General features: G+C 40.2%; 2 protein-coding genes across 2 annotated transcripts; one reads left to right on the plus strand and one right to left on the minus strand.

Moving 5' to 3' along the window:
* Positions 1-950: 950 nt before the first annotated feature.
* Positions 951-19,988, minus strand: naxd (NAD(P)HX dehydratase). The gene is made up of 9 exons (XM_022228813.2): positions 19,783-19,988; positions 12,045-12,250; positions 10,949-11,037; positions 9,043-9,151; positions 7,641-7,691; positions 7,227-7,331; positions 6,834-6,954; positions 5,327-5,453; positions 951-4,165 (listed from the first exon to the last, which is right to left on the minus strand). The coding sequence occupies exons 1-9, from the start codon at positions 19,967-19,969 to the stop codon at positions 4,000-4,002; spliced, it is 1,161 nt and encodes a 386-aa protein (XP_022084505.2). The 5' UTR covers positions 19,970-19,988; the 3' UTR covers positions 951-3,999.
* Positions 19,989-21,965: 1,977 nt separating this feature from the next.
* On the plus strand, positions 21,966-26,912 carry LOC147800076 (uncharacterized). The gene has a single exon (XM_087133729.1). It carries the CDS (start codon positions 22,425-22,427, stop codon positions 23,238-23,240), a length of 816 nt encoding a protein of 271 aa, XP_086989855.1. The 5' UTR covers positions 21,966-22,424; the 3' UTR covers positions 23,241-26,912.
* The last annotated feature ends 170 nt before the right edge of the window (positions 26,913-27,082 follow it).

Consider the following 27,082-nt stretch of genomic DNA (forward strand, 5'->3'; position numbering starts at 1 on the left):
CAAAACTTAAAAACCAAATCGACCCAACCTGATCCGGAAACAGAACCATTGTTTTTTACGCAGTTGTCACATTTATATGGCTGGGTCCCTCCCTTTTTTTGGGTCCCTTCCTCTTTTTCCGCTTATTTGGTGAAACAAAAGGGGGAAGTGTGCCCCCACGCCCCCGGTCCACCCCCGCTTCCACCCAAAGGGCCAGCAAATTCTGGAAGCGGAGATCATGGCAGGAGGGACAGCCCTGTCAGAAGCCGGTCAATGTGCGGACCGCGTTATCCTGCTGGATCAAACGCGGCCAACCAACCTAACAACCACTCCTATAAACAAGTTGGCAATATTTTCAGGTGCTGTCGCTGTTATTTCGCTCAAATCACATTGCGCTCAAGCAGGCGGCATAGCCAGCGATTTGTTTGCTTTTTGTAAAATCAAGAATTTTTTTCTTCAGGGATCTTTTCAGATTACAGGCAATACATGCACTAATAATCAAGTTAGATGATAGTTCATGTGCAAGTACATAGCTTATTCAGTGCTTTTAATAAAACCACAGACAGATATGATACCCCACTCTTGCAGTTAATTATGATTTAGGCTGTACTTTCCCTTTTATGCGTAAATTGTACAATCTGTTTCGCTGTCTCAGACTTGTTTCTATTATCAGCTTCCCGTTGCCTTTAACTGTCCCCATCCTGTTATCCGCCACTTGTCACATGCCTCCCCGCAAGTCCTGCGCAAGTCCTGCGCGCAAGTCCTGCATTGATGATCTGTTCAATAACTTTCTGATGATAATTTCCTTACAGCTATGAGATGCTCGTGTCTCGCTGCCGGACAGAAGAGGACAGTGTGTAACGTCTCATGATTTGGACTTCAATCACTGATGGTTGCAAAGATGGTTGCTGTATCTCGTTTTGGTCGTAACCGGTCCTGGTCTCTCTACATAACTGACGAATGGAAAACGGTTTTCAGGAAGTTTGGAAAGAATATATTAACTTTATTGTGCAGTTATTTATAACAGTTTCCAAATCACTCATGACAGTAAAAAGATCATTTTATGGTAAACTGAGTTCAAATTTTAGACAAGTAGCCTTCCATGCAGTGTCATAACTTTATAAAACAGAGCAGTATTGCTCAGATACATTTTTGGCATGTCCTCAGTCAAAGTACTTTTAAAGTTTTACACTGTTTCCATACAAAATGCATAATACATGCATTATATATCAATTTTCATGTAACATTATGTCAAAGTTTGAAAGGGACCATCACTCCTTTCCACTATCCTAACAAACACAGACGCTTGGGTCAAGGTACAAGAAGCAGTCTCCCGTTTCAGAGAATTGTCTCTATTACATTCAGGTGAGGATAAAGACAAATTCCATAAGTAAACACGTTTTACATGCAACAAGATCAAGGCATTTAAATAAAATAACGAACATGCACTCATCTGAATAATGTAAAAGATAGTCATCTAAGTTCATTAAAACCATCTTAATGGACACGTCTTTTTCTTGTCATGATAATTTGCATGACAATCTGCTTCTTAAATAATTTCAATAACAGTCCTGACAGTAGAAATCGTTTTTCAATTTTCTTTCCAATCTGGACTTTTTCTTCAGTATTGACTTCACACGTAAAACACACTACAATCTCTTTGATCTGTCAAAACAAGTACAAAAAGGAAGAAAAATGAATTCACAGAGGAAACAGGAAAAGGCAGTGCACAGGCTTGCATGTGCTGAATGTACCAGTATGTATATGTACATATCTGCACATACTGTTCACAAACTTCAAAAATATTTTGCAACCAGTAAATAGTGAATATTGCCAAGTAAGTTGATTTGACCCTGGATTTATACAAATGAGCATCGCCACAGAAGAAATTTAAAATGACTGGCTCACTACCTATATCTTAATTCTTCAATGAAATATTCTGAATACTTCCGTATTTGCCAGACGAAGTACAAGAAGTTCCCATAAAACACAATTTGGAAAGTGACTCCTCAGTGATACAGTTCAGATTCAGATCATTCCATTTCAAGAAGTTTACTTTCACAGACAGGATTTTTTTTTGGACAAAAAAATTGCAATTCACAGAAAATTGACTTGTTCCCATTTCAAAGTATTTGTGATTGACAAATTGATCTTCTCAGAGGCAGGAGTCAAGCCTTTGAATACAGAATACCCTGCCGGTGTTATATGAAATTGGGACCCTACAAAATCCAGTCTCTTTCTCGCCATATGGGATCCTAGCCTCACAAGCCTTTGTTACAATGTAGGTGTCATGATGTGTGTGCAGTCTTGTATCTCAGTTTATTTGTCACTGAGTTCAAGTTTTACAAAACACTGGCACTTGACCAGCTGAGCTGCTCATCAGAACTGTATATCAAACTGTAAAGTTCTTGAGGCAGTCACTCACCAGCAGGCATGAGACCATGCATGTAGGCGGAGCCCAATTTCATGGAGACACTAAAAAGCAGATAACATCATTCAGACAAATCTATATTCAGCAGGGAACTACTCACAAACAATAATGAATATACATAACACACAAACTTTTAGCTAGTAACCAGTTTCTGCTAAGTAAATATTTTCAGTGCTTTGCACATTTCTGAGCTAAGCAACTCCATTAAATTGGCTCCAGATGGCCACCGAGCATATTTCCAGAATATCCCAAAGCTAAGGAAATGCTTAGCAGAACAGTTCTACAGTGTATTATGGGAATTCGGTCAATATCTCCGAGAGAATTGTGTGTGCTGAGCTATGTGCAAGTCTCCAAATAATACAATGCAGCAATAATGTATAGTAGGATACCATCTGCCAAGATGGGCTACATGTGCATGTATGAAGCTGTGAAGTGGCTACTTTGAGGCAAAAACTTAGTGGTGCTCCGTACTACTGTGAACCCATGGGTTCCATATGTTGGGGGGTACAAATCTACATTGAAATACATGTAAATCTTACCATACACAGACTTGACAATGGCAGTTTTGACAAGACAAATATAAAGTTCTATAGACTGTGTCATAATTATATTATAATGATATAATGGTATAAACTGAGGATTCTGCCAGAAAAGCAGAAGGTCAAATCATCCTGATACAGAAGGTCCAGGAAACATAAGGTGCAATGCACGACACTAATCTGTTGCTTAACTTAGATTTATGGCAGTTCATTTACAAGTGTTTCTCAAACATTGACTTTCAAAAATTGCATGCTTTATTCTACGGTCTCTTCTACAGAAATGCATGCATCCTGGACAAGAGTTCCTACATGTACATATGGCCTTTTCATACAATGATAAACTTTGCAAGTTTACTTTCTCGCAGCCATGTAATAATGCATTTGAAATGTTTACGGACCAACAAGTGTTTAATGGTTTCTAAAAAAATATGACACTGAAAAAAGTGCCCTTTACCTCTTGTACACTTAATTCAATAGACCAGTCCTTGGAGACACCATCACTGCAGTGGCATAACACGCAAGAATGTTGCACATGTTCTGGAACTTCTTGTAAATACCATAAATGTGGAAGAGGCATTGAATGCATACGCACTGACTGAGCGTGAACATACACAGGCTAGTTTCAGTGAAGAATATAACTGGTAGTTAACTGAGATTCGACCAAAGCTGCCCAAATGATAGGTGGTTGCGACCATCTCTTCAATCAGTTGGAACCAGGCCATGAAGTATGGCCATAATGCTGGTTACCAATGGCCTATTTCATTTCTCAGTACAAAGGGAACCTATGAAAACAACTGTGTGAGACGTCATTGACCACGAATGCTGCAAGAGTTGCAGCAAATAGCAAAATGTGATTGACGTTGAGATAATGCAACATAGTTTATTTGGGGTCATATGGTTAGCTGTATGGTTTGTGTGCACTGCTAAAACGTAACTGACCTTTGGTCCAACTATAGTTCATGCCTAAACTTGGCCCATGCAGCACCACTGCAGAAATGATTCTCGATCGCGCTGCCAGACTAGTCTCTCGGGTCAGCCGCTGTGCATACGTCATTCGTCAAACAGCAAGCTGAATGCTTGGCCGACCTCTGACATCATGTCAGAAGTCGTGGTGCTCCTCTTGTGCTTCCGGAAGGCCAGCGTGGAGCAGCGTTTGGTCAGCAGGCAGCCGGCGTAGGCTGCGCAGAGGGTGGGCTGGAAGTGCTTCAGAAACTCACTGCAAATTCAAATACCATAAATGGGGATCAAAACAGTGTTTCTTGGGATCATATTGACTGCCCCTGACTTAGCCCAAGCCTGTAATCTAGTGCCCTTTTCCAGTGTTTGACTAAAGGAAAAAATATGTGCAAAACGTTAAGTTCAGGTGAACTCTACATTTCTTTGTTCATTAATCTTGAATTTAGTGACCCATTATGAGGAGCAAAGAGTCACTTAAAACAATTTCCTTTGTGTGTTTTTAAGTGCAAACAGGACCCTTTTTGAAATGCAACAACACAAGAAAAATATGCTTCCCACAAACAAGCAATCAGATTTAACAATGGAAAATTTTCCCATCAAGGGGCTGTGCACTACTGTCCAACATGTTGAGTCCACAAGTTCTCTTCCGAACCTCATCATTCACCCACAAAACAGATTTCACAAAGTGTTACTGCACACCTCCCATGTTACTATCACAAATTTCCAATATTACAACTACTGTTAAAGTCACTCATTCAATGAGATTTCTATGTGTACGTGGCTCGCATCATGGGATCCTCATGTGTGCTCGAACATTTGGCTTGAAACTCAAGACACTAGAAGAGTGATTGCATGATTTTTACTGAAAGTGACATTAAGGTAATCATGCACTGAAGGAGTTTGTGCTGTTGCTCATTAACTTCTTGTCAACACCAAGTTAACTTGAAAGTGTGGGGGAATATGAAGTTCACCCAAATAAAGTAAAGTAAATTAAATTAATTCAATGGTAGCCAACTTTTCACTTTCATCGATGAAAACAAAGAAGACGATATTAAAGCCCCATGAGTCCCATATACAAACAAGAGATGCAGCATTTGTGCAAAGAAAGGACTGAACTTAATAAGTGCAAGTATGTTCACACGACTTCAGTGGGGAGCATGTGCAACCAGTTTTCATCAGAATGTACATTCTTTGCTAGGACACAACACGCTCAGGTTGACACAATCACCCGCACGCCTCGCTCTCCTTTGCAGGTTACTTGTTCAATTGTTTACTGGCTCTTCAAGTTTTAGCCACAACTGACTTGACTGTTTATTTGAGACCATGACTAAGTCTTAAAGTCCTTCAGACCCGTTGTTGAAACTTGTGACCTGCGACAACGACTCGTTAAAAATGGCTTGGAAAAATCTGTCTCACTCACTTGGGTTCTTTGTCAGGATCTGCATGTGCCTTGTGGGCCCAGAAGGTAAAGGTGCCCATTGTCCCTGCCAGTATATCACCCTGTCCACCACACCGTCTGCTGCTTCCATCACCACAACATACTAGCACTGAAGTAATCGAATAGAAAATAATACATTACTGATAACTGTATTCATATTACCCTGAGACCCTAACAAATCTGCCAGGAGGTGTGTCAGGATAGAATGTAGAACCACTCCTACTGTTGCAACTTCCCCTACAAAGTTTCAAAGCAAAGACTGTGCCAAAAACAAGGAAATATTCCTGCTGAGTACTGGATTGGGAGGATGTATGAAGGTTCAAACAAGAATTTTGTGTCAGAAAAAAAATAACTCTTAAATACAAGGCCACGTTCCACACACAGGTGCACTTCTTTCCTGAACACTTACTTTTGAGTATATTTTATTAAGAACTGTGCATATTCCATGTTATAACACCTCACCCATAGATTCTGTATACATGTATCTTGATTGGCCTAGAGTTAGTCACATGACAATTGTTATTTTAGCTATCTTATTCAGGGAACAAAGAACGATAACCATAACAACCAAAGTACTATACGCACTGACCACTCTCATTGTGTGCAAAAGCATACTGGCGTGCACATTGTGTCTACTAGAGCTGGCTTCACACAATTTTTGTGAAGGCCGTTTGGCAAAGTACTGGTGAATTTTCAACAAATTTCGTCTTCAAATAGATGTATTTTTATACATATAGTTAGCTCAAATATGGGCACTCCATGAAGCACTCCACATTCCCTCTGCTTATCCTTAACTTCAGGACAGTAGAATATACATGAAGGCATGTGACATATCCTTCATTGGCTCTTGCAAGGAATATAAAAAGGCCACAAGTTCACTTCCTGCACAGTCTCCAGATTAAATGACTGGAATAAGATATCTACCCACCAGGTACCATGGCAACAAATTTTTAATTTCAGCTTCCTCTTTGGCTGCATCCTCAGACTCCACTATGAGTTTCAAATGTTTGCTGTTGGAACCAAACAAAACAGCTTCCTGCTTTGGTCTCAAGTTACACAGTTCAATGTGTCACAAGCTGAAAACAAACCTATTCTGGCCAGCAGGGCTCAAATTAAACAGCATAACAGAGGCTCCGTGTATTTCATGAAGACTGTAAGCAGTAAGTGTGGCAAAAGGCACACTTACCTCAGAGGAAAAATTTGCTTAGCTTCGTGACAAAACAATGGAACTTTCTACATGCACGCAACCATGCCAAGCACTGACACGAAATAGTGCTTACGTTTATCAAAATTTTCTATTACAGTAAGCAGGACATTTCTGCTAACTGCTACGCAGCGTCATGAAAGTGGGCCAACAGTTACCAGCACGGGGAATTGAAATTCACTAAACAGAAGCCTGAAGCTGAAGCAAAGACAAATTGCTCATTCTCGTTAGACCAAGGGTCTGCTGTCAAACCCATGTTATGGTATTACTGAATCGATAACTCACCATTGATCCCATTGGATATGATGTCATTCTCTCCCTTCATGACGACGGTCACATTGCCCAGTTTTTGGCTCAGTCTCATGGTGTTACCAACTGGCTCTCTGGGATCCGCTTCATGTCCGACCTGGGGGGGGGAGAAAGGAAAGGACCTCAATAGATGCACATTCAGAGCATCATCCCATTAACAAGTCACACTCTTGGGTATTTAGATGAATAAAGACCGGCACGCTCAACATGCAAAACACCGCTTCCTCATCAACCACCAAACCACAAACTGAAACAATCAGTCAAAATATTTGAATCACTCCTCCGTGTAGAGACCAACTTTGAGTCAAATGGACATTTAGCCCAGTGTTAAGGACAATCAATCCAAGGACTGGTTTTGAGTCCACTCACCACATTTCTGTAGAGGCGGTTAAATTCTACAACATTTGGGGTGAGAATCGCCTTGGTGTAGTTCTGAATGGCCTCTGGGTGTTCGGACAATTCTGACACAGCATCCTGAGTAAGATATAAACACTTATTCATGGGTAATTCTAAAACAATAGAATATAATTTTGACACTCGTAAAAAGAGGTGTTGTGTGAATACTTTATAGGTAAGAGACCTGGTTGTAACACAAATTATAAGTTACATTTTGAATTTTTCAAAAATATTCTACTTTGCTCATGTGAATGTTAATGAGGTTGGTAACAGAATGACATTAACTAAATAAATTAGCATCATACTGTGTAAATATGTTGATGTTGTCATAAGTATTTATGCAGAATTTTCCGCTGAAAAAGTATCTTAAACAAATGAAGTACTTACTGCATCTATCACCATTGGAATGTTCAAATCTTTGGCTCTGTCAATAACAGCCTGTCAATGGAAGCAGTTCCAAGTTATCCATTACAAACCAACTTTATACTCTTTAAGCATTTGTCTCAGTTATGCTGTTCTCAAATAGGTAAAACTGATTCAATGGGATTTTCTTAACCCTATATGTGACCCGCTCTGTGAAAATGAGTCACATGTCTCCAGAGCCACTTTTGAGTTGAAGGCCTTTGAAAGAATCTTGCACAGTGTATTAGCAACAGGAATCCTCAACATTTTAACATCTACACAACGTCCATTTTCATTCTACCAAACTGAGTGACAAATCAAAAGAAAGAGCTCAAATTCCTCAATCCAATACAAAGTAAAACTCAGAAGTAGCTCTGGAGGCTGGTGACTTAATTTTACAGAGCGGGTCACATATGCCCTGACTTGAAGCACCCCCTCACTGGAAAAGTGACAAGTTGGTCGAACTTGTTTGATGTTGGTGCTTAGAGCAAATGCGGATACCATACTATCAAACCTTGTTCGTGCCTGATCAGCATGGCCTGGACCAAACACACATGAATCTTTGTGGATATGTTGTGAGTTCCCACCAAAGGGCCATCGTTTTTCTGTCAAAGCATGCCAAGCCTTATCTTGCTGCCAAACTATTAAAGCAGATCCTAAATCCTTAAAAATGCTGGAGGTTTTGGACCGAAGGAGGCACAGCCTAGCCATTCAATTGCTTCACATAGCATGCCCCTGAAAGTGAAATACAAATAATGTGCCAGTGGGTTCTTCCAGCTTTGTGGAGGCTTTTAGAGGACTCCAGAGGGGTCAAGATGCAATGAGAATCAGTGAACTGTCACAAACAATCAGAAATCAAAACTTACTGAGTAGAAACAGGTTTGAGACTGACACTGACATGAATGAAGACCGTCAGCCATAATCAACCTTGCATATTGTCTACATCAAGTCATTAGAGTAAGGCCATCAAAATGTGCATGTTGGCATGACAGGCGCATAATGATGTCCCTCTGGCTTTAAGCACAATGTAATGGGCCCATTTTCTTCCTATAACTTCAAAACCTAATTCCAATTGTCAACAGAATAGCTGACCATCGATGAAAGACATCAAAATGAAGTAAACGTAGCATTTTAGCTAAAAGAAATGGCACAACCACCCAAGAAATGGCATTTCACACAAAAATTGTTGGAGTGATGGATGCCAATTTGTTACTTATTTGACGCAACAAACCATCTCTCCTGTGACTGCATATTGACACATTTTGTATACTGACGGCATTTGTCACGACCATGCGAAAACTAGGCTTTGCAGCTGTAAGACCTGCCTACACAATACAGGAAGGGGGCAGCAGGGGGTTGACAGAGACAAATGAGGGGCACTTCTTACCAGCACATTTTTTAAGAGTGTTTCGTTGCGGCCCAACCCCGGCCCTATGATGACGGTGTGCATGCGAGGCAGCCAGGCACACGTTTGCTCTACAGCATCATCACAATCTCTGTAAATAAAAGACACACACAGTGAAGCCTGGTTTCCATACGGTCGCAACAATCACTTTTTACGGCAAGCAAGACGTCAAGACACAGATAGTCCTGAAAGAGCCATGTGTGATGTCATTAAAAAACATTGAAGCAAAACAGCGTCCAAACACTCTGAAAATATTCGTATGAGATGCCTTTCAGGGGGGTTATATGGTGTGCATCAAAATAAACACAACCAGAATTCTGTTCAAGTTTGTGAACATTGTGTTAACTTTACATCAAAGTGAGCAGTAGCACCTTAAAGCCACATATCTCCTCTTTCCAATGATATGTTATTTATTCACACACGGTCATGGATGGCCGACTAATCATTCTTTTTGGGCAATGGGAAAAAGTGGGCTTGGGACCAAGTCCACGATAACAATGGCATCTTATCAGAAATTAACTTGACAATACGGAATAATGAAATGAATAATCACAACTTAAAATTGCCTTCTTCAGGATATCTTTCTGTAAACATTACATCCCATGCCCCTCAACATGGCCCCTATTCCTTTCCACACACAGATTAGCTCGTTTCTCCATCTCACACACAGCCCTGGGAATCATTGGGTCCTGGTGTCGTAGAACATCAAACTCATCGATGATTCTTTGTCGTAGAGTTGCAATGTCAGTAGGAGGGGTAATGAACACTTTGATCTTGAGATAGCCCCAAAGAAAAAAAGTTACAGCAAGTCGTGCTTCTGGGTGGAGGATCACGGTCAGAAAATCATGCTCGAAATGGGTCTTGAACTACCGTTAAATTTTGGGTGGGAGCGTACTCGGTCACCACAAATTATTCGGCCATCCATGACCGTGTATGAATAAATATCATATCATTGGAAAGAGGAGATATGTGGCTTTAAGGTGCTACTGCTCACTTTGATGTAAAGTTAACATAATTCTCACAAACTTGAACAGAAATCTGGTTGCGTTTATTTTGATACACACTGTACATTGATACAACAATTCTTGAAGCTGAACTTCAATTTGATGAGTTTCTTTTATGTTTAACTTTTTTTTTTTACAATTCGTCTTTCAATAGATGTAAGTCAAAATACACCACACACAACACAAGCCAGAGCATTTGTTCACCTGGCCCCACATTGACAACTCAATCAGGCGTCAGCCCAAAAAATTTTCATATGGCTACATATCATAAGGGACTGTTCCACGATGCATTCTGCATCTCTTTATATTTTGATGTACACGTATACATGTTGCAATTTGTTCCTTAGGTGAATAGCAAACTAAAATCGGATTTAAAAGAAAACTGTTTTCATTATGTGGACCCTGACATAATATCTGTTCTTCACATGTTCTACTTCATTTCCTTGTTTTTCTTTTCAGGGCGCTAAATATTCCCACTCTTCCTGCGCCAACACAGCAGAACTTCAGCGACAGTAACTCCTCTGTCAGCTACATGTACTGGGCATGTAAAAGAAAAGGAAATTTCATTTCCCCCTTCAGCTGCTCAGACAGGATAATCACAATTGGACGGCACAGTCAGAGAACAACCTACGGTACTGAGAAATTTTGGAAGCTCTCAGGATGGAGTCTTATTTAAGCCTATGAAGGGGACAATCAACTCCAACTCTCTGCAGGTTCTTACTTAAGAGAGAGAATAGAATCTTCCTCCATCTTCCAAAGTTCTCCAATGCTGAAAATCCATGGCATATTCCTCGTAAAAGAGAAGTCTAAAAGAGCACCACACCAACAAACAAATAATTTGTTTTCTTCACTCAAATTTCTATTTCAATTTAAGTTACACTTACAACACTGGATGTACAATAAGTTCTGGTGAGTAAGACTTGATAACTGGTGCGGCTTCCTGCGCGCAGAACACATGTGAGAGATCGCAGCCCTGTGGGTGAAAAAAAAGAACCGATTTCTGACACAAGTCAACACTGTAGCAGATGCATGTAAATGTTCTACATACTGCGGGCAATGATTCTGGAGACATTTTGGGCATTGTTCACATTTTTTTCCATTACAATATTTTCTCCTTTTTTTTTTTTTTTTGGACACAATACTTTTCTCTGTTTGCTCACAAACAAACAGCGTGACTCGTTGACTAGTTACATATAGATGTAGTTCATGAAAACAAATGAATGAGAAAAGGTTCTATTTCTGCTTGGAGGATCACATTTCATGACTTTGTACATAACGTCCTGACCTTCATCTGTTTCTGATAACGGGTAGTAGGGCTACATCAGACAACACACTCTCCCCTCTGACAAGGAGCCCATGCTCAGGGGTACAGAAGGGAGGAGCAAGTTGGAAAGATTGAAACTTGGAAGACGGCACACAAGTGACGACCCTACATTTCAGCAAACAATTGGTTACACATGCTCAGCATGTCCCATGCCAAACGCTCCTGAACCTGTGTATTCACGCAGTGTTTTCCCAGCAAAGGGACATCATTCCTAAGTAAAAACACACCATCTCGTGTTCCTCCACAATGCAGATACAACTTCTTCGTTTTTTTCAACACAAACCATTCCCACCCTCCAGATACTAACACCTCATGGAGACAAAAGGATTTGGCACTGCAGTGACAAGACTCTAACACTTTACATGTACATGTACTGGTGTGAGCAGTATATATGAGGCTTGATGTACAACCCAAAGTAGCACTCCATGAACAGTGCAAAGAATGTTCTATTGTTTTCCTGCACAGTGCTGATTCTCAAAGATTTAGAAAGCTTTCTGCCAAAATGTCGAGTGAGTTAAGGTTATGGACAAAACTGAGCGAAGAAAAGGTGTCTTAAGAGAAAAGAAAGCCAAAAGTTCAACATCTGAGAGGATTAAAATAACTGTCTGTATCAAGGGCTGGAGAAATCCAAGGTGTGAGAAATTTTGTCAACTCACAGTTTTCAGTGCCGCCATGGCTGCAAAAAACGGTGCTCCTGTGTACTCCTTGCATCCCCCAATGGTTGCTAGGCGGCCATCTTGGCCTTTGTGTTTGCTGCGCTGTAGGGGTGGGATGACTGATTTTACCATCTCCAGGACATCACCACTGTCAGTCAGGGTGGTCACAATGTTAAACTGCTCAGCCTCGGATCCTAAACCAGGGCCTGTGTGAGTGAAATCCGCATTTAAACAAATACAGTTTTTAGGCTTTTAACATGATGTTACTCTCTCCTCCAATTGTCTTATTCCTGTGCATTTGTGAGCCACTTAGTTGGCTTCTACAGAGTGTTTCCATAAAAAAATTAGAAGACACACAGACAGACAGTTACAAATAACAGCCAGTGTATGCACTGCACCAGTTGTAACAAGACAGTTGTTTCTTGTACTGGGGATTCACCCAGGTCCTGCCTAAGAGCCTCGTCAGTTGGCCAGGCCAGTAAGTGTACACAGTAATTTGAGGTTTTCACAAAAACACAGCTGTTGTATCACAACTTGTGCCGGTTGCTGTGCGCCAGCCGGGATGTTTGGATTGTTGGGATTATTGATTTTAACATGGCTGCCCCCAGTCAACTCTGTAAATGTGCTCATTGAGCCCAGAAAGAGGCTTGAATTTCCTCAGAAATTAAAGGTACATGTATGCTTACAAAGACCTAATAAGCCTGGTTGACACAAGTGGAAGGATCACAGACTAAATCCTGTACACGTACCTAAAACCTCAACATTTCAGCCATTTTGCAGGCTACTTGCATGGCTGTATGACTTAGCTAAGATTTGTGCACGTGGATGTGTGGCCAAGGATACAGTGAACTTATATCCTAGGTACACTAGTGGGGCTGTCACAGCACGTGTTCAGCTGCCAGGCCAGCCGAAATGAAAATCAAATCAGAACCAGTTCACGGTCATCCCTTCAAAAAAGGGAAGTCAAGTCAGACTTTCACACAGATTGACTGGGAAATGATAACACAACACAATTGTGCACGATGCTGCTGGTGATCCGACCATGCCCAACATAGGATATGTATGTACCTGGTATGTGACCCAAAAATTTAAAAGTCAATGGATTTTTAATGAAATTCTGATACTGCTGGAAAGCCCTGGAAAAGAACTTTCCAATGACACCAAGATCATCTCTTGTGACCAAATACAAGTAAATTATTGTAATTTCTAATGTCAACTTTGCCTAATTTTAAGGCACTGGACTTTTATAATAGAAGAAACATACACTGCATGGATAAGACATTGAGACCGAATTGGCCTAAGTATAAGGCATGCTGCAATTTTTAAAGATTCCTTATTTCTTGATCAATTTTCATGAAATACATATAGGTATCACTGATAACCTTAAGGGGAGTTCAGTAAGACTAAAGCAGTGCATATTACGTAATTCATACGTTCGATACACTGGCAAGGATTTGGAATTTGGGGAAAATAGAGAAAAAAAATCATTTCTGAATTCTGAATAAAACTTTCCACAAGCAGTGGGTTTATTTGGAAAGATTCTCACTGAGAGCTAAATTGTCAGCTGAAAGACAAAAAATATGATAAAAAGGAAAAAATAAGTTTTAAATCAAGATTTCCTGAGGGAGGAGAACTTATTTTGTTCCCCATAATGATAAAAGGGGTAAAAAAGAAAGGTAAAATCCCGAAACTACGGTAAGTAGAGGTAATATTTCAAGAATTCATCTGTAGCCAAAATGAGTAATACATTTATAAAGCACCATTTGATTGTTGTTATTTATAGAAAATGTATTGTATCTTGTATTGTATTGTACAATGAAAACGATCAGCTGAGGCAAATAATGCACTTCAGCCAATCAAGAGGCCACCTCATTATCATGTGATCAAGTATTAGCAGACATATTTATCAGCCATCGTTAATGTAATTTTGTTAGAAGTGTTTTAACCAAAATATCAAATGTTTAGGCATGTACACATCACATAATCTATAAGATCCAGTTTAAAGGAATAAAAAACACACTTTTGTCATGTAGTGAAGTACCACATTGTTTTTGTGCAATTTTTTGCTTCAGTCTGACGTACATGTACACCATGTGTCCATCATGTTGGCAGGTACATTGTATATGGTGGGCCTCCAAAAGCCAGTTACGATTTATCATTTGTCATAAACCTTGACAGATTAACTAAAAAATAATGGTGGTACATAATGATATTACCATGATGTAGAAGTTGGAGCAATATTTTATTAAACTTCAACCCAAAAAATGATGACACTGACGACTGTGTTTGTTGGTGTAAAGTGAAGGCTGGATTAGATGCAAGCCTAATTTGTTCTATGCACAGTGCTTTCTAAACAATCCAAAGTGGGAAAGTGTTCCGGAAAGATTCCATTTTAATACCCCCACCAGAATTGGCCAGGGACACCAAAATCCTTGAAAACAGCTATGCAGTTGTGTTCAGAATTATAGAAATGCTTGGCACAATCTGTCATTTCCAGATTTATTTTAAGTAGAACCAGAGAAAAATGGGCAAAATGTAGGCTTATCCATGAAGATTTACCAATACGGTGCAAAGAACGTCTAGGCCCTAACACAGAAAGCTGGAACTTCCTTCCCATGTATTTCATGAAGAATTTCTGATTAAAGTTTTACAGTGGAAGGTTTTGCCAAGCATTTATATAATTCCAGGATTGTTAATTTTTAATTTTTTTTAAATAAATCCAAAAAATGGGATTTTTAGAATTTAAATCAATTTTTTTATTCTTATTAAAATTGGAGACAAGTTGGCTCAATTGTCCAATCAAAAGCAAGCAAATTAGCTGCACATGTAATAGGTTCATTTTATCTATTTGTTTTGTTACAGAATTACACAAATCTGGATTTGAATTAAGAAAGTTTATATCAAGTAATTTGAATAAATTCACAAACCACCATGTCTTCGCATTAGTGAAATGCATGCAGTACAACACCTACATATGGACCAGTCGATGTCCATGTCCCCTCAGAGAAGGCTCTTCCTTCAGAGACATATACTAAGGATAAAGTGCAAACCAGGAATTAAAGCGAACTCTAGGTTTTGACAAAAGTAGAGTTCACAAGAATTTGTTAATTAACAGGGTATTTATTAGGACAGCGTACTAATGAGTGAGAAACATGCCATGTACAACAGGTACATGCACATATATACATGTACCAAGGATAAAGTGCATACTAGGTTTTAAACCTGCTGCATGTTGACAGACAACAAATGGGGGCTTGTCCAAGAAAAGAAGAGGTTGACTGGGAAAATTGAAACAGAAAATTCAATTTCAGTAGCCATTATAAAACACCCTGTTTGAAAATTTGGATTTTCACTTGTTGAACGCATTGACATCAGATAAAATAGAAAAGGTGGCAGACTGGTTGGAGTCAGAAAACCCTCCTCGTGAAGCGATAGGTTCAATGAAGAAGGTCCAGTTGCTTTTTGCATGTAAGCAACTAAAAATAGAGGCTAAACAATCCATGAAGAGAGCAGAACTGAAATTGCTGATTGCAGAAAAATTGATTGATGGTGATAGGACGGCTGGAAGTGTCTTGACATTGTATCATATTGAAACCAGTGATTCAGAAGTGAAGCATTTGAAATACCAGTTGAAATTAAAGGAACTTGAGATTCAGAAACAGAAAGAGCAGAGAGAATGTGAAATCGAGTTGAGAAAGTTGGAGATGGAAGACAAATTGAAGTTAAACGAGCTTGAAATGAAAAAGATGCACAATTCTGATTTACAACCAACTAAATTTGATTCTACCTGTCGTTAAAATGGTGCCTCCATTTAATGAATCTGAAGTTGATAAGTATTTCCAACACTTTGAAAGGGTTGCAAAAAGCCTAGGTTGGCCTTAGGAATTTTGGTCAATTTTGTTGCAGAGTGCTATTAGAGGAAAGGCTCAAGAAGCCTATAGTGCACTTCCAGTTGAAGATTGTATAAATTATGACATTGTTAAGACTGCTATTTTCAAAGCATGTGAATTGGTACCAGAGGCATATCGACAGAAGTTTCGTAATTATAGAAAACATGACAATCAAACCTATGTTGAGTTTGCTCATGAAAAGGGAGTTTATCTTGAAAGATGGTGCATGTCCAAAAAAGTGGAAAAGGACTTTGAAAAGTTGAAACAGTTGATTTTAATCGAAGAATTCAAAAGATGTGTGGGAGCTGATATTAAGACCTACCTCGATGAAAAAGGTGCAGGAACCCTGCTCCAAGCAGCCACCTTAGCTGATGATTATGCATTGACGCACAAAAGCTAATTTTATAAATCAAAAATTGTCACTTCAGCTAAAAGCAACTCTGAAGCATCGGCTGTTCCCAGGAAAGGACACAGTACTGTGAACCTTTCAAGCTTAGCTTCACCTGATCCATATACTGGCTCCCATCAGTCCACTTCAAATGGTCCCTTTTGCAAATATTGTAAACGCAGGGGTCATGTGATAAGTGACTGTCAGGTTCTGAAAGCTAAGAAAAGAAAACGATGCGTCACCTAATGCTCTTACTTCCTCACGGGGAGTCATTTTGAGTCACTTTTTGTCATGTTACAAATGTTGATAATGTTGGCAAGGCTCAACCTGTTGCCAATTGTGTCAGAGGGATACGTATCTCTCGTTGAAAAATCTGATCCTGTGCGGATAAACATCCTTTGTGATACTGGGGCAACTCAGTCTGTATTGTTGCAAGATATTTTGCCATTTTCTGATCAACCTGCTTCAGGTGAATCTGTTGTGGCACAAGGTATTGAGGGTACTTTCATGAATATTAATCTACACAAAATTATCTTGAAGTCAGATTTGGTCACAGGAATTGTTTAGGTGGGCGTTCGACCGACTTTACCAGTTAAGGGTGTCTCTGTCTTGCTGGGTAATGACTTAGCAGGTAGTCAAGTGATTGCTGATTCCTCATGTTATCTGTAAGCCGAGGACTTGTGAGGATAATGCTGCTGATGCAGATTTGGCAGAGTTATATCCGTCTTGCGTAGAGACTCGAGCTTTGGTGCAAAAGGCACTTAAAAATTCAGCAGCGTCTGAATCTGAGAATCAGAACGAATTTCTTTATCTGATACATTTATGTCCCAAGAAGGAAACTCTCAAAGATCATTCTTTGGTTAAAAGTTCTTCCTGAGACGAGAGTTTTGAGCAATCGGAGAAAAAGAAACAAGAAAGTTTGTGTGAGCAGAAAAGGGATCCCAGGATTGCCTCACTGTTGGGTAATGTTTTTTCTGTGGAAGAAATTAAGAATGTCCGTGTTGGATACAGTATTTTGTTAAAGCAGGTGTACTTATGAGAAAATGGCATCCAGCCGATATTCCCACCAACGAAGAGTGGGCTACTGTAAACCAGTTTATGACGAAAGCTGGTGAAGTTAATTATGTGGTTCAGACTCCCAATAGTAGAAAGTCTGCCCAGTTGTGTCCTGTTAATATGTTAAACCATACTACGATCGTAGTGATGTGTGTTCTTAAAGTATCCGTAGAGTGGGCTGTGAAGCACTTGATTCCGGTATTTCCATTACTGATGAAATTGTAGACTGTAAAATTGAGGTGACAAATGAGCTTGCTAATTCACAAACCGAACACTAAGTTTTGTCAAAACTAGAGTTCACAAAAGTTTGTTAACAGGGTACTTATTCATGCATCAAACGACTAATGAGTGAGAAATGTAATTTACATGCTATATGTACATGTAGGTACAAAATGCTGGTACATGTATTTTACTTACAGTGTTCAGTGTGCAAAAAGCAGTTTTGTTTTGTTTGTGATCTAGGCTCCGGGGTTAAATGACTTACATGTACATGTAGGCTTGATTAAAAATCACTTTATTAAGGGCATTCATTCAGGGGTATTTAGTGGTTTTTGTTACACTGCACAATGACTGACATTTCTAATCTCAATAAAATAAAAGTGTACCTGTAAAAAGGTAGATGTACATGAAATTGGCAATTCAAATGAAGTAAAATTAAATCATGATGATAAATCCTTCGTATCAAATTCACTTACTGAATCCGAACAGCTGATTTAAATCAAAACAAGTGGATTGAATCGAACAAAAAAAATCTTGCCCACCCAGATTGTGTGTAGCACATGCGCATTCATACAAATTGTACTTCATTAATACTAGTAGGAACTGGCTACTGGAAGGATCGTAGACGGGTGGTTTGTTGTTAAAAATGTGCAAAACCTGCAAACATTTCCAATCAGCAAAAAAGAATTCTAAACTTGAAACATTTTTGCCTTTTTCATCAAAAATTAAACCGTGATTTAAATCGGTGATTTAAATCAGCCAACTCTGTATAATTCTGAACACAACTGGGTAGTTATTTTTAAAACTTTTGCAATTCCAAACTGATTTTGGTAGGGGAAGTGAAGTAACATCTTTCAGCAGTCCCATTTAGGGGCTGTCCATAAAGTACGTACATGTAGGCATAAAATGCCAACTTTTCAGACCCCGCTCCCTCCCTCCCTGGCGTAAGCAGCGGCTCCACCCCCGTACGCATATGCATTCCACAATTCCGGAAGAAGCTGCTGGTCTTTGTCATGTGTGATGTTGTGGTTTATTAAATTAATAATTGGCATTGGCGTGGGAGGATAAATGGACAGGGGTGGATGTTGGAGAATACTGTATTTGAATTTCAACGCGCAAAGTCTGATTCCGGTATTTCTTTGCATAAGGAAATGTATTGATATGATGAAGATTCATTACAGGCAAATTTTCGGTTTACGTGAGGTACTCACTGGCTTGAACCCCTCCCCCTCTGTATGCGTGGCATACGCAACAGCACCAACCCCCCCCCCTTTGTGCGTACATAATTAAAGTACATGTGTACATAATGGATGGCCCTTATGGGCATCACTTGACCCCATCATCACTTGACCCCGTGTGCAAACCCAATGAGAAAGATATTAAGTTTTAGTCGTAAATGCTTCACTATTTTCGCTGTTGAATTTGAATTATTAGAACATGTTGTTGCTTTCTGATGGCTGACACACCACTGTTTGGAAAATTTAGTGATGTCCTTATATGCAAATTTTCCACAACATCATATGAAAGCTTGAACTTGACATTGAATCCCTGTGTGGCCCAATGACAGGTGCATGAAAAAGACAAAGCTGTGCATAAGTTGGAACAATAAACAGAGCTTCCCATATGGGCCTAGACAAAGACCTTTTATTTTAATAGGGGGCCTATCTTGACATTTGGTCTAACTCCAATTAAAAAATTAAAAGCACAAATAGGGATTGGATTTTGAGGGCTTTATGTATCTGATCATTCATGTCATTTGATCTGAAATGAAGGGGGCTCTTAGAAAAAAAAATCACAGACCGAGTCTACAACAACAAATAGGACAATGAGTATCAGGTGGGAAGAGTTCCATATACAAACACCACCTGAGGACACCTTGTGTGCAAACCCCATGAATGAGATTGGTCTGAAAACTGTGTTACTAGTTAACGACTTGGTAATTGAACTTTTTTGGACATGCTTTTGCTTTCTGACAGCTAATAGTGCACTGTTGGGAATAATTAATGGAGTCTGAAAATGGAACTCTTTCCAATCAGACATGTTAGAACATGCATCGAGAGAACTTAAACAGGCATGACAGGTGGGGAAGTCCGTAGCGTAATTTACACCTCACACCTAGACCTGTCAACATGGTCAAACGTCAAATTGCAAACTAGGCCTAGTAGTACAATAACTCACTGCTCACCATGTGAAGAGGCACTTTTGCAAGCCAGACGCTGTGCAAAACCGGTGGCGTCGAAGATCAAGCTAGAAAGAGTCAACATTTTTGCAGATCCTGACGAGTTCTTCAACACGTTCAGGAAAACACACCAATATTTAGACGCAAGGAACATGAGTTTGGGTTTCGAGGTCGCATGTATACGTACGTACATGTACGTGCATAACCGGATGCGACAACTCCCCAGACTTGCAATGTGGTGCTTCAATATGCAAGGTTTTCTATAGTCGGAGTCCCCGACTAAAAAGTTGTCGCATTAGCGCAGCGCGCCCTCTAGTTTAAAAGGCAGGGGGAACTCCCGTTCATGGGTTATCTCGGTCTACCTGGAGACAGAGCCGAGAAAGGGATTTTCCGAACTCGAGCGACAAAAAGTTTGGGAAAACTTTTGGCATTTATGACACCTGTAAATTATGTTCCGGCAAAGAGAATATTAAGACAGTAGACCTAACGTACACTAGTAATAAAATGAGATCCATATGTCTCACAAATCTTTATAACGTTTTCTTTGTACAATGACTACAAGCAGTCCGAGTAACTTGGACTCTACAAATCGCCTTTTTAAACATTTTTCCGTATGTTTTAAAAATGTTTAAAAAGGCGATTTGTAGAGTCCAAGTTACCCGGACTAGAACATAAGTATTATTATGCAGACTTCTAGTGATTGCATTGATGAACTTACGAGCAAACGAGTTCCAGCCATTCGAGGCACAAGTTCTTTAAGTTTTGGGTCATACTTCACGCGAATACGAAAGCAGAACAGATTTGATGTGATGAAAAATTTGGAGTGAAATTTCGTTCGAGTTGAAAAATGTCGATGGCGAGAGAGTGAGTTGGCGGAGGCGGCACCAACAACTGTCCGAATGATGGGAAGGAGGATTGATCACATCACCGAACCTACGTGTCCTTTTCCCAAGGAAATGTCGATGTTGGGTGAGTAATGTAAAGAGGTTTTTGGCCACTTTTTTAGAAGGAAAATTACGGTTTAAAAAACACAATTTTCATCATTCCAAACACATTTTAATGTTTCGAACAACTCTTCCGTTCAAAGTCAAAATTTCACTTTGAATTGAAGTGACCAAATTTCACAGCTCAGTCATCTTGTATTTGGTCTTTGAAAGTTTGTTGAATTTCGTTGCTCGAACCACCCAAAAATAACCAGACTGGGTGACGTTTTCGACGCGCATGGGCAATAAATTTCCGCTGCAAACATAAACTTCATCCTTCTTTGTCATTCTATAAATTGGGGATCTATCGTGTCTCTCTCACCTCTGAGATATGATTTGGTAAGATAAGAACACATTCTACGAGTGGCATAGTACAACAAAATTACTGGCCAAACAAAGAAAAATAGTCTAAAGTCCATTTCAGGGTCAGTCTCTTAACGGACGTAAAAATGTCGCACTTTGGACCCCAAATTGTGGAATAATGCTTATGTCAGTTGGGCAAGCGTAGACTCCAGATCAGTCTGTTCCAATAGTCGCCGGAATGCCGCTCTTGCCTATATATAATTTTTATTCGTCGTACCATCCCTGATCATATCAAGTGGAACGAAGAGGTAAATTTGATCCTGAGAAAAAACAACAATAAGTCTAGTCAGTGGCCTATCCAGGTGTCTGAGCTGGGGGTTAACATGCACCACTTTTCGAAAAACGACAGTTAATTTCTGTTACCCGTACAAGAATCCTAACCCCTATAAGCTCAGCTGTTAGTACTGTTTCAAAAATACTATCATTCCATTTCGTCACAGAATGTATTGATAAAATGATTTGAATTAACGGTTATTTGGACGTCATTTTTTTGTTATGATTCAAAATTGACTAAGAAAGAGGAGGCCGAAGAAATCAGGCGTAATAAATTACATAACTCACTGTTATTTGACTTTCTCTTGTTAATTGGATTAAGGGCCAACGCTTTGTATACATATTTATATCACTGACGAAAATGAATGATTAAATCAGTAAAATAAAATACAAAAAAGTCTCAGGCCTTCCGACACGATAGGATACAGACTAGCCAAAGAGATATCACAATGTTTAGCGGCCTATATGACCGGTATGAGTTGTCTAAATAGTCTCATTGAGTCAAGTGCTTAACTCTGGTCAATTTGAGTCACAAATATTTTAACACAAGTTGATGAGCAAAAATAGGATTGAAAGTCATTTTTGTATTTTAATAGAGGGGAAGTTCATGGTGGTTTTAATGTTGAAAAGAGGCCGATTTTCATGGGATACATTTGTATTCAAACCAGGCGCACCGGCAACTTTACGTGTGATGAACATAAATCAGCTGTTTTTTATTACCACAATTTTACCCACTGTCCTTTACGTGCGCATGCGTAGTATAAAAACGGGCTATCTGGACCATGGACGAACACTAACGTTTCGCGTTAACTTCTGGTTCCATGTTGCTCTTTGTGCAGGGGGCGTGGTTTAAAAAAGTGACGTCACACTTACAAATCGGGTAGCAATTTTGTGACAAGTTTTTTTCCCACCCGTAGAGATGGGGAAAAGGGTTATTTTCTATTCCAAACAGACTAATTAGAACACCTTTTTTTCTACCCACTGATCTTTGATCATCGTTGACTGAATCACGACCTTTAACCGTTGAACATGGCAGATCTGACACCGCAGCAGCATCGGATTTTCTGCTGGTCAACTGCTCGTTGTCTCTCGACCATCTTTATGAAATGTCTGTCGATGACGGAGGGCTCTTTGGCCTGGCTGGAACCGTTTTGCACGGCAGAGCATTATGGTCCCCAGGGACGTCTGTTGCCCCCAGGCATGGTCCCCGAAGAGCCAGACTACAAGCATGCCTGGGTTAAACAGAAGCTGGAGGGCGAATTTGAAGGCCACAGCTTGGTTTTTGTTAAAGACCTAGCTTATGCCGTCACGGAAAGGCTGCAGTTTCTCCCCAACGGTTACCGCCATTCTTTCCTCATCCGCCATCCACTGAAGAGCTTCATGTCATTTTACCGAGTGTTGAAAAAGACTTTTGGAGAGAGCGAAGTTGACTTCCAGGGCTGGTTACCACAGAAGGGGTTCGGCTACGGGGAGCTTGCAGAGCTTGCGGATTACGTCGAAAGAGACCTCAAGCAACCACTGGTGATCGTGGACGCTGACGACATCCAGAGACAGCCCAAAGTCATGGTGGAGAAGTACTGCCGCGCTTTGGGGCTGCCATTCTCTGAATCTATCCTGACCTGGGAGCCAGGAATACCCAAGAATTGGATCCTGCGGAAAGCCATGGCAGAAGCAGGAGAAAACTACCCCTTTATTACCACGATGGCAAGCACCCACTCGTTCATCAGCAGCAGTTGCCAGACAACCATCAGTCAAGAGGAGGTGCCTCAAGTCGTACAAGAGATGCTTGAAGTCGCCCTTCCCTTCTATGAAAAACTTCACGCACGGCGTCTCCTCCCATCTTAGAAGGACCGATTGCGTATTTGACGGACTGGCTTTTGGTTTTAAATTTCCCAATAACATAGAAATGAAACAGTAGCAGTGAAGTACAGACCCGTCCCGTAGATTTGTCCCTAGTGGCCCAATGTGATGTACCTCCGGAAACTCTCAGGAAACGCGCAGAAGTCAACGAAAAACAGCATGTGTTAGTGAGAAGTCCCGGAGCAAAACCTCAGTAGCATTGTTGCTAAATGTGAAAAAAAAGCAAAATCAACAAGTAAGCATTTATGAAACATGTTTTACTGATATTTTTGAAACGTGCTTCGATAAGTATAAATGATGTTTCATGTTATGAAGATGTATTGTGATTGTTGGGACAGTATTATTAAAAACACTTCATGAAAAATGTTCAAGTCTTTGTCAATATTTAAAAATGGGTCAAGAAAAACACTGGGGTCTTTTTCTGGAAATAATTTAATTTTCCAGCTGCCCCTCAGTGAATTTGAAATTTAAATAACATCGTTATGATCATTATCGTAATACTGATATGTTTCAGTTATGTTATACGACAGTTGCAGTTCTGTAAACTATGTTCCATTAATGTCACCAAAAAGTCACATAAAAGTGTTTCTTTACATTCTTCAAATACACTCTTGCAAAATGCTTGTTGAAACATTCTGTATTATATTGATATTCAAATAGCATTATATTTCCAAATAGGTCACTTGGGAGACATTTTGTGGTAAATTTTTCAACATTAGGGAGACATCAGTCATTAGGGAGACATTGCAAGGTCGTCCACATTTTGAGAAATGATAGATTCGGATCTGAAAGGAAAACATGCAAAGTTTGGTTAAGATCGGATTAGGGAATATTGAATTATGGGACGGTAAAGTTTGAAAAATTGTGTGCACGTTTCTATGGGAATGTCTCTCAAGTGAACCATTTTCGGTAGTAAATATTATTATTACATTTACCGAAAATGGGTCACTTGGGAGACATTCCACTTTGAATTGAAGTGACAAACTTTCACAGCTCAGTCATCTTGTATTTGGTCTTTGAAAAGTTCGTTGATTTTAGTTGCTCGAACCACCCAAAAATAACAAGACTGGGTGACGTTTTTGACGAGCATAGGCACTAAATTTCTGCTGTAAGCATAAATTTAAACCTTCTTTGTCATTCTATAAATTGGGGATCTATCGTGTCTCTCTTACCTCTGAGATATGATTTGGTAAGACAAAAACACATTCTAAGAGTGGCATAGTACAACAAATATGCTGGCAAAACAAATGAAAATAGTCTAAAGTCCATTTGAAGGATTTTTTTCATGTCAAATTACTCAGGGTCAGTCTTTTAACGGGCGTAAAAATGTCGCACTTTGGACCCCAAATTGTGGAATAATGCTTATGTCAGTTGGGCAAGTGTAGACTCCAGATCAGTCTGTTCATAATAGTCGCCGGAATGCAGCACCTGCCTATTTATAATTTGTATTTGTCATATCAAGTGGAACGAAGAGGTGGATTTGATCCTCAGAAAAAAACAATAATTCTAGTCAGTGGCCTATCCAGGTGTCTGAGCTGGTGGTTAACAATGTATGGAATTCCATATCTGCCGTTGCCTGTCGTGCGTCGCCCGTCGTGCGTCGCCCGTCGTGCGTCGCCCGTCGTGCGTCGCCCGTCGTGCGTCGCCCGTCGTGCGTCGCCCGTCGTGCGTCGCCCGTCGTGCGTCGCCCGTCGTGCGTCGCCCGTCGTGCGTCGCCCGTCGTGCGTCGCCCGTCGTGCGTCGCCCGTCGTGCGTCGCCCGTCGTGCGTCGCCCGTGGTTTTATTGGTCACGATTGTGCAGTGGTATTTTTAACTTTGACCCTTGATCGTTTCACATGTATATGTCCTTGTTCGATCGATCCAACATGCCTGACTCTCATTTTAGCAATAGAACTAAAAGATGTACATGTATTCGTTTTTGCAGTTGCGCCGAATTCCACTTGAAAGAAGAAATAATATCCTGACATCGGTTAAGTAACGTGTATATGAAATAATATCATTTTTGGTTACATAAAAAAATTATGAAAATAGACTTTTGTTAGGGTAGATTGTTTTTCTCGATAACTTAGTTACTCTAGATGTAACTTTACTCGTTAACAGCCTGACTTTAGGTCTATAGCCTATGTAATATTTCTGTCTGTCCCTGCACGATATCCCACAGAACGGAATGTAAATAATAAATTATTTACAATGTTTGATTCCTTAATAGTTTTCATAAGAGACGAACTGATTCAACATTATTTTGAGGGCGGGTATACCTATGATGAAATCTGCTGTATACTCCAAATTAGACATGACTTTAGTTGCAGGTTGGCTCACAGAAGTCTTTTAAACAGTAACGTTATTTGGTAACCCCATAAATAATGCTGATATGCAGGACAACCTGTTCTCATTGGTCTATCCACCATGGCATACACACCCACAAAAACCAACACATCACATTTTCTGAAACTTAAACCAAGTGGTAATTGCCCCCTAACAATACATTTAATAAACAGTTTGTTATCCACAGCACTGTCTAGTATTTCTGTATTTCAAGGTGAAATTGAGAGGACAAAATGGAATATCTGTATCGGTTGGCAGATTTCTTTCTAGAATTTGATGAAAACAAGTCGGCACGTTTTTACAGTATGTAAATTAGAATTAAACTGTGGATAAGTTGGCCCGAACATTTCCGCTGAAAATGTTTTCCCCCAAAAAACACTTGGTTGAATTCTCAGAAAGGCGACATTTTCTTGTCAAGGGGCAGGGGTAGTCTAGCATTATTGGCATTAATTATGGGACTAGTACTGCAGGTGGGATTTGTACTTGCCTTATGGGAAAAGATCCTTTGAAATGAATGGAATCATCACATTGTCATTTGTTAAACCCCGGCTTTTGCAGCTCCTATGTAACCTATTTGATGGGCGACGTACGACGGACGGCGCACGACGGGCGACACACGACGCACGATGGACGACGCACGACGGGCGACGGCAGATATGGAATTCCATACCGGCAACTATTTGCGGAACTGGAGAAACTTGTCTTTCAAATGACTGCCCAAAACTGTACAGTGTCTTAGGTAACTGCATATTTTCAAAATATTTATGGATGAATACCTTTCCACGAACGGAAGTTTTTGTGCCGCCAGGAGCCTCGGACGATTTCCGTTTGCAACCGGAAAATCAACTGTAAAATCTTTCCCATCGTTGATGATATGAATGAACACTTACGTCTCCGCAAATATTGATCTAGGCTATGCTCTCCTCGCCAATTGGTGGTATGCTGGCTGAAGTGTCTTTCCAGCCCTTCAGTGTAAATGCGTGAGGCAGCTTGGAGTTTTCTCCAAACTTAAGTTTGCAAAGTTTTGCTTGCCGTCTGCTTTCTTCCGCTTCATTTGTAAGCAGGGGAAACCCGCAATCCTGACTTAACGGCGTCAAAAAGCCGTCTCTGAAGACTTCCTTTCGTTGTTGACGTTGAAAGTTCTGCCATTGTCAAGATCTCCAAGTAGGGGATTTTCAGCGTTCCGCTCCAACGCGTTATTTTTCAATTTGTAACCCCCCCCCATCTCCAGGCTCCCTCGCGCCCATTTGCCTGTCGGCTGTCTCGCGCCCTTTAGCGTTGTTGGCCAGCTGGCCCCTCAACCTCCTCAGAAATAAAATGTTTTAACTAGAATCTTCTTGATCCAGATTTATTCCCTGTCAGCCTGTTGCCTCTCTTGCACCCTTTATCCCTTTTGGCTCCCCTCGCTCTAAACCTCGATGGTATTCTACTCTAGCGCGCTATTCGCTTTGCACCCTCTGGGATTCCACTCGCACCATTTAGCATAATTGTCTCGACCCGGA

The sequence above is a fragment of the Acanthaster planci genome, linkage group LG02 (assembly GCF_054643075.1).
Source record: "Acanthaster planci isolate LZ-2023a linkage group LG02, COTS_SCS, whole genome shotgun sequence".
NCBI classification, from domain to species: domain Eukaryota; kingdom Metazoa; phylum Echinodermata; class Asteroidea; order Valvatida; family Acanthasteridae; genus Acanthaster; species Acanthaster planci.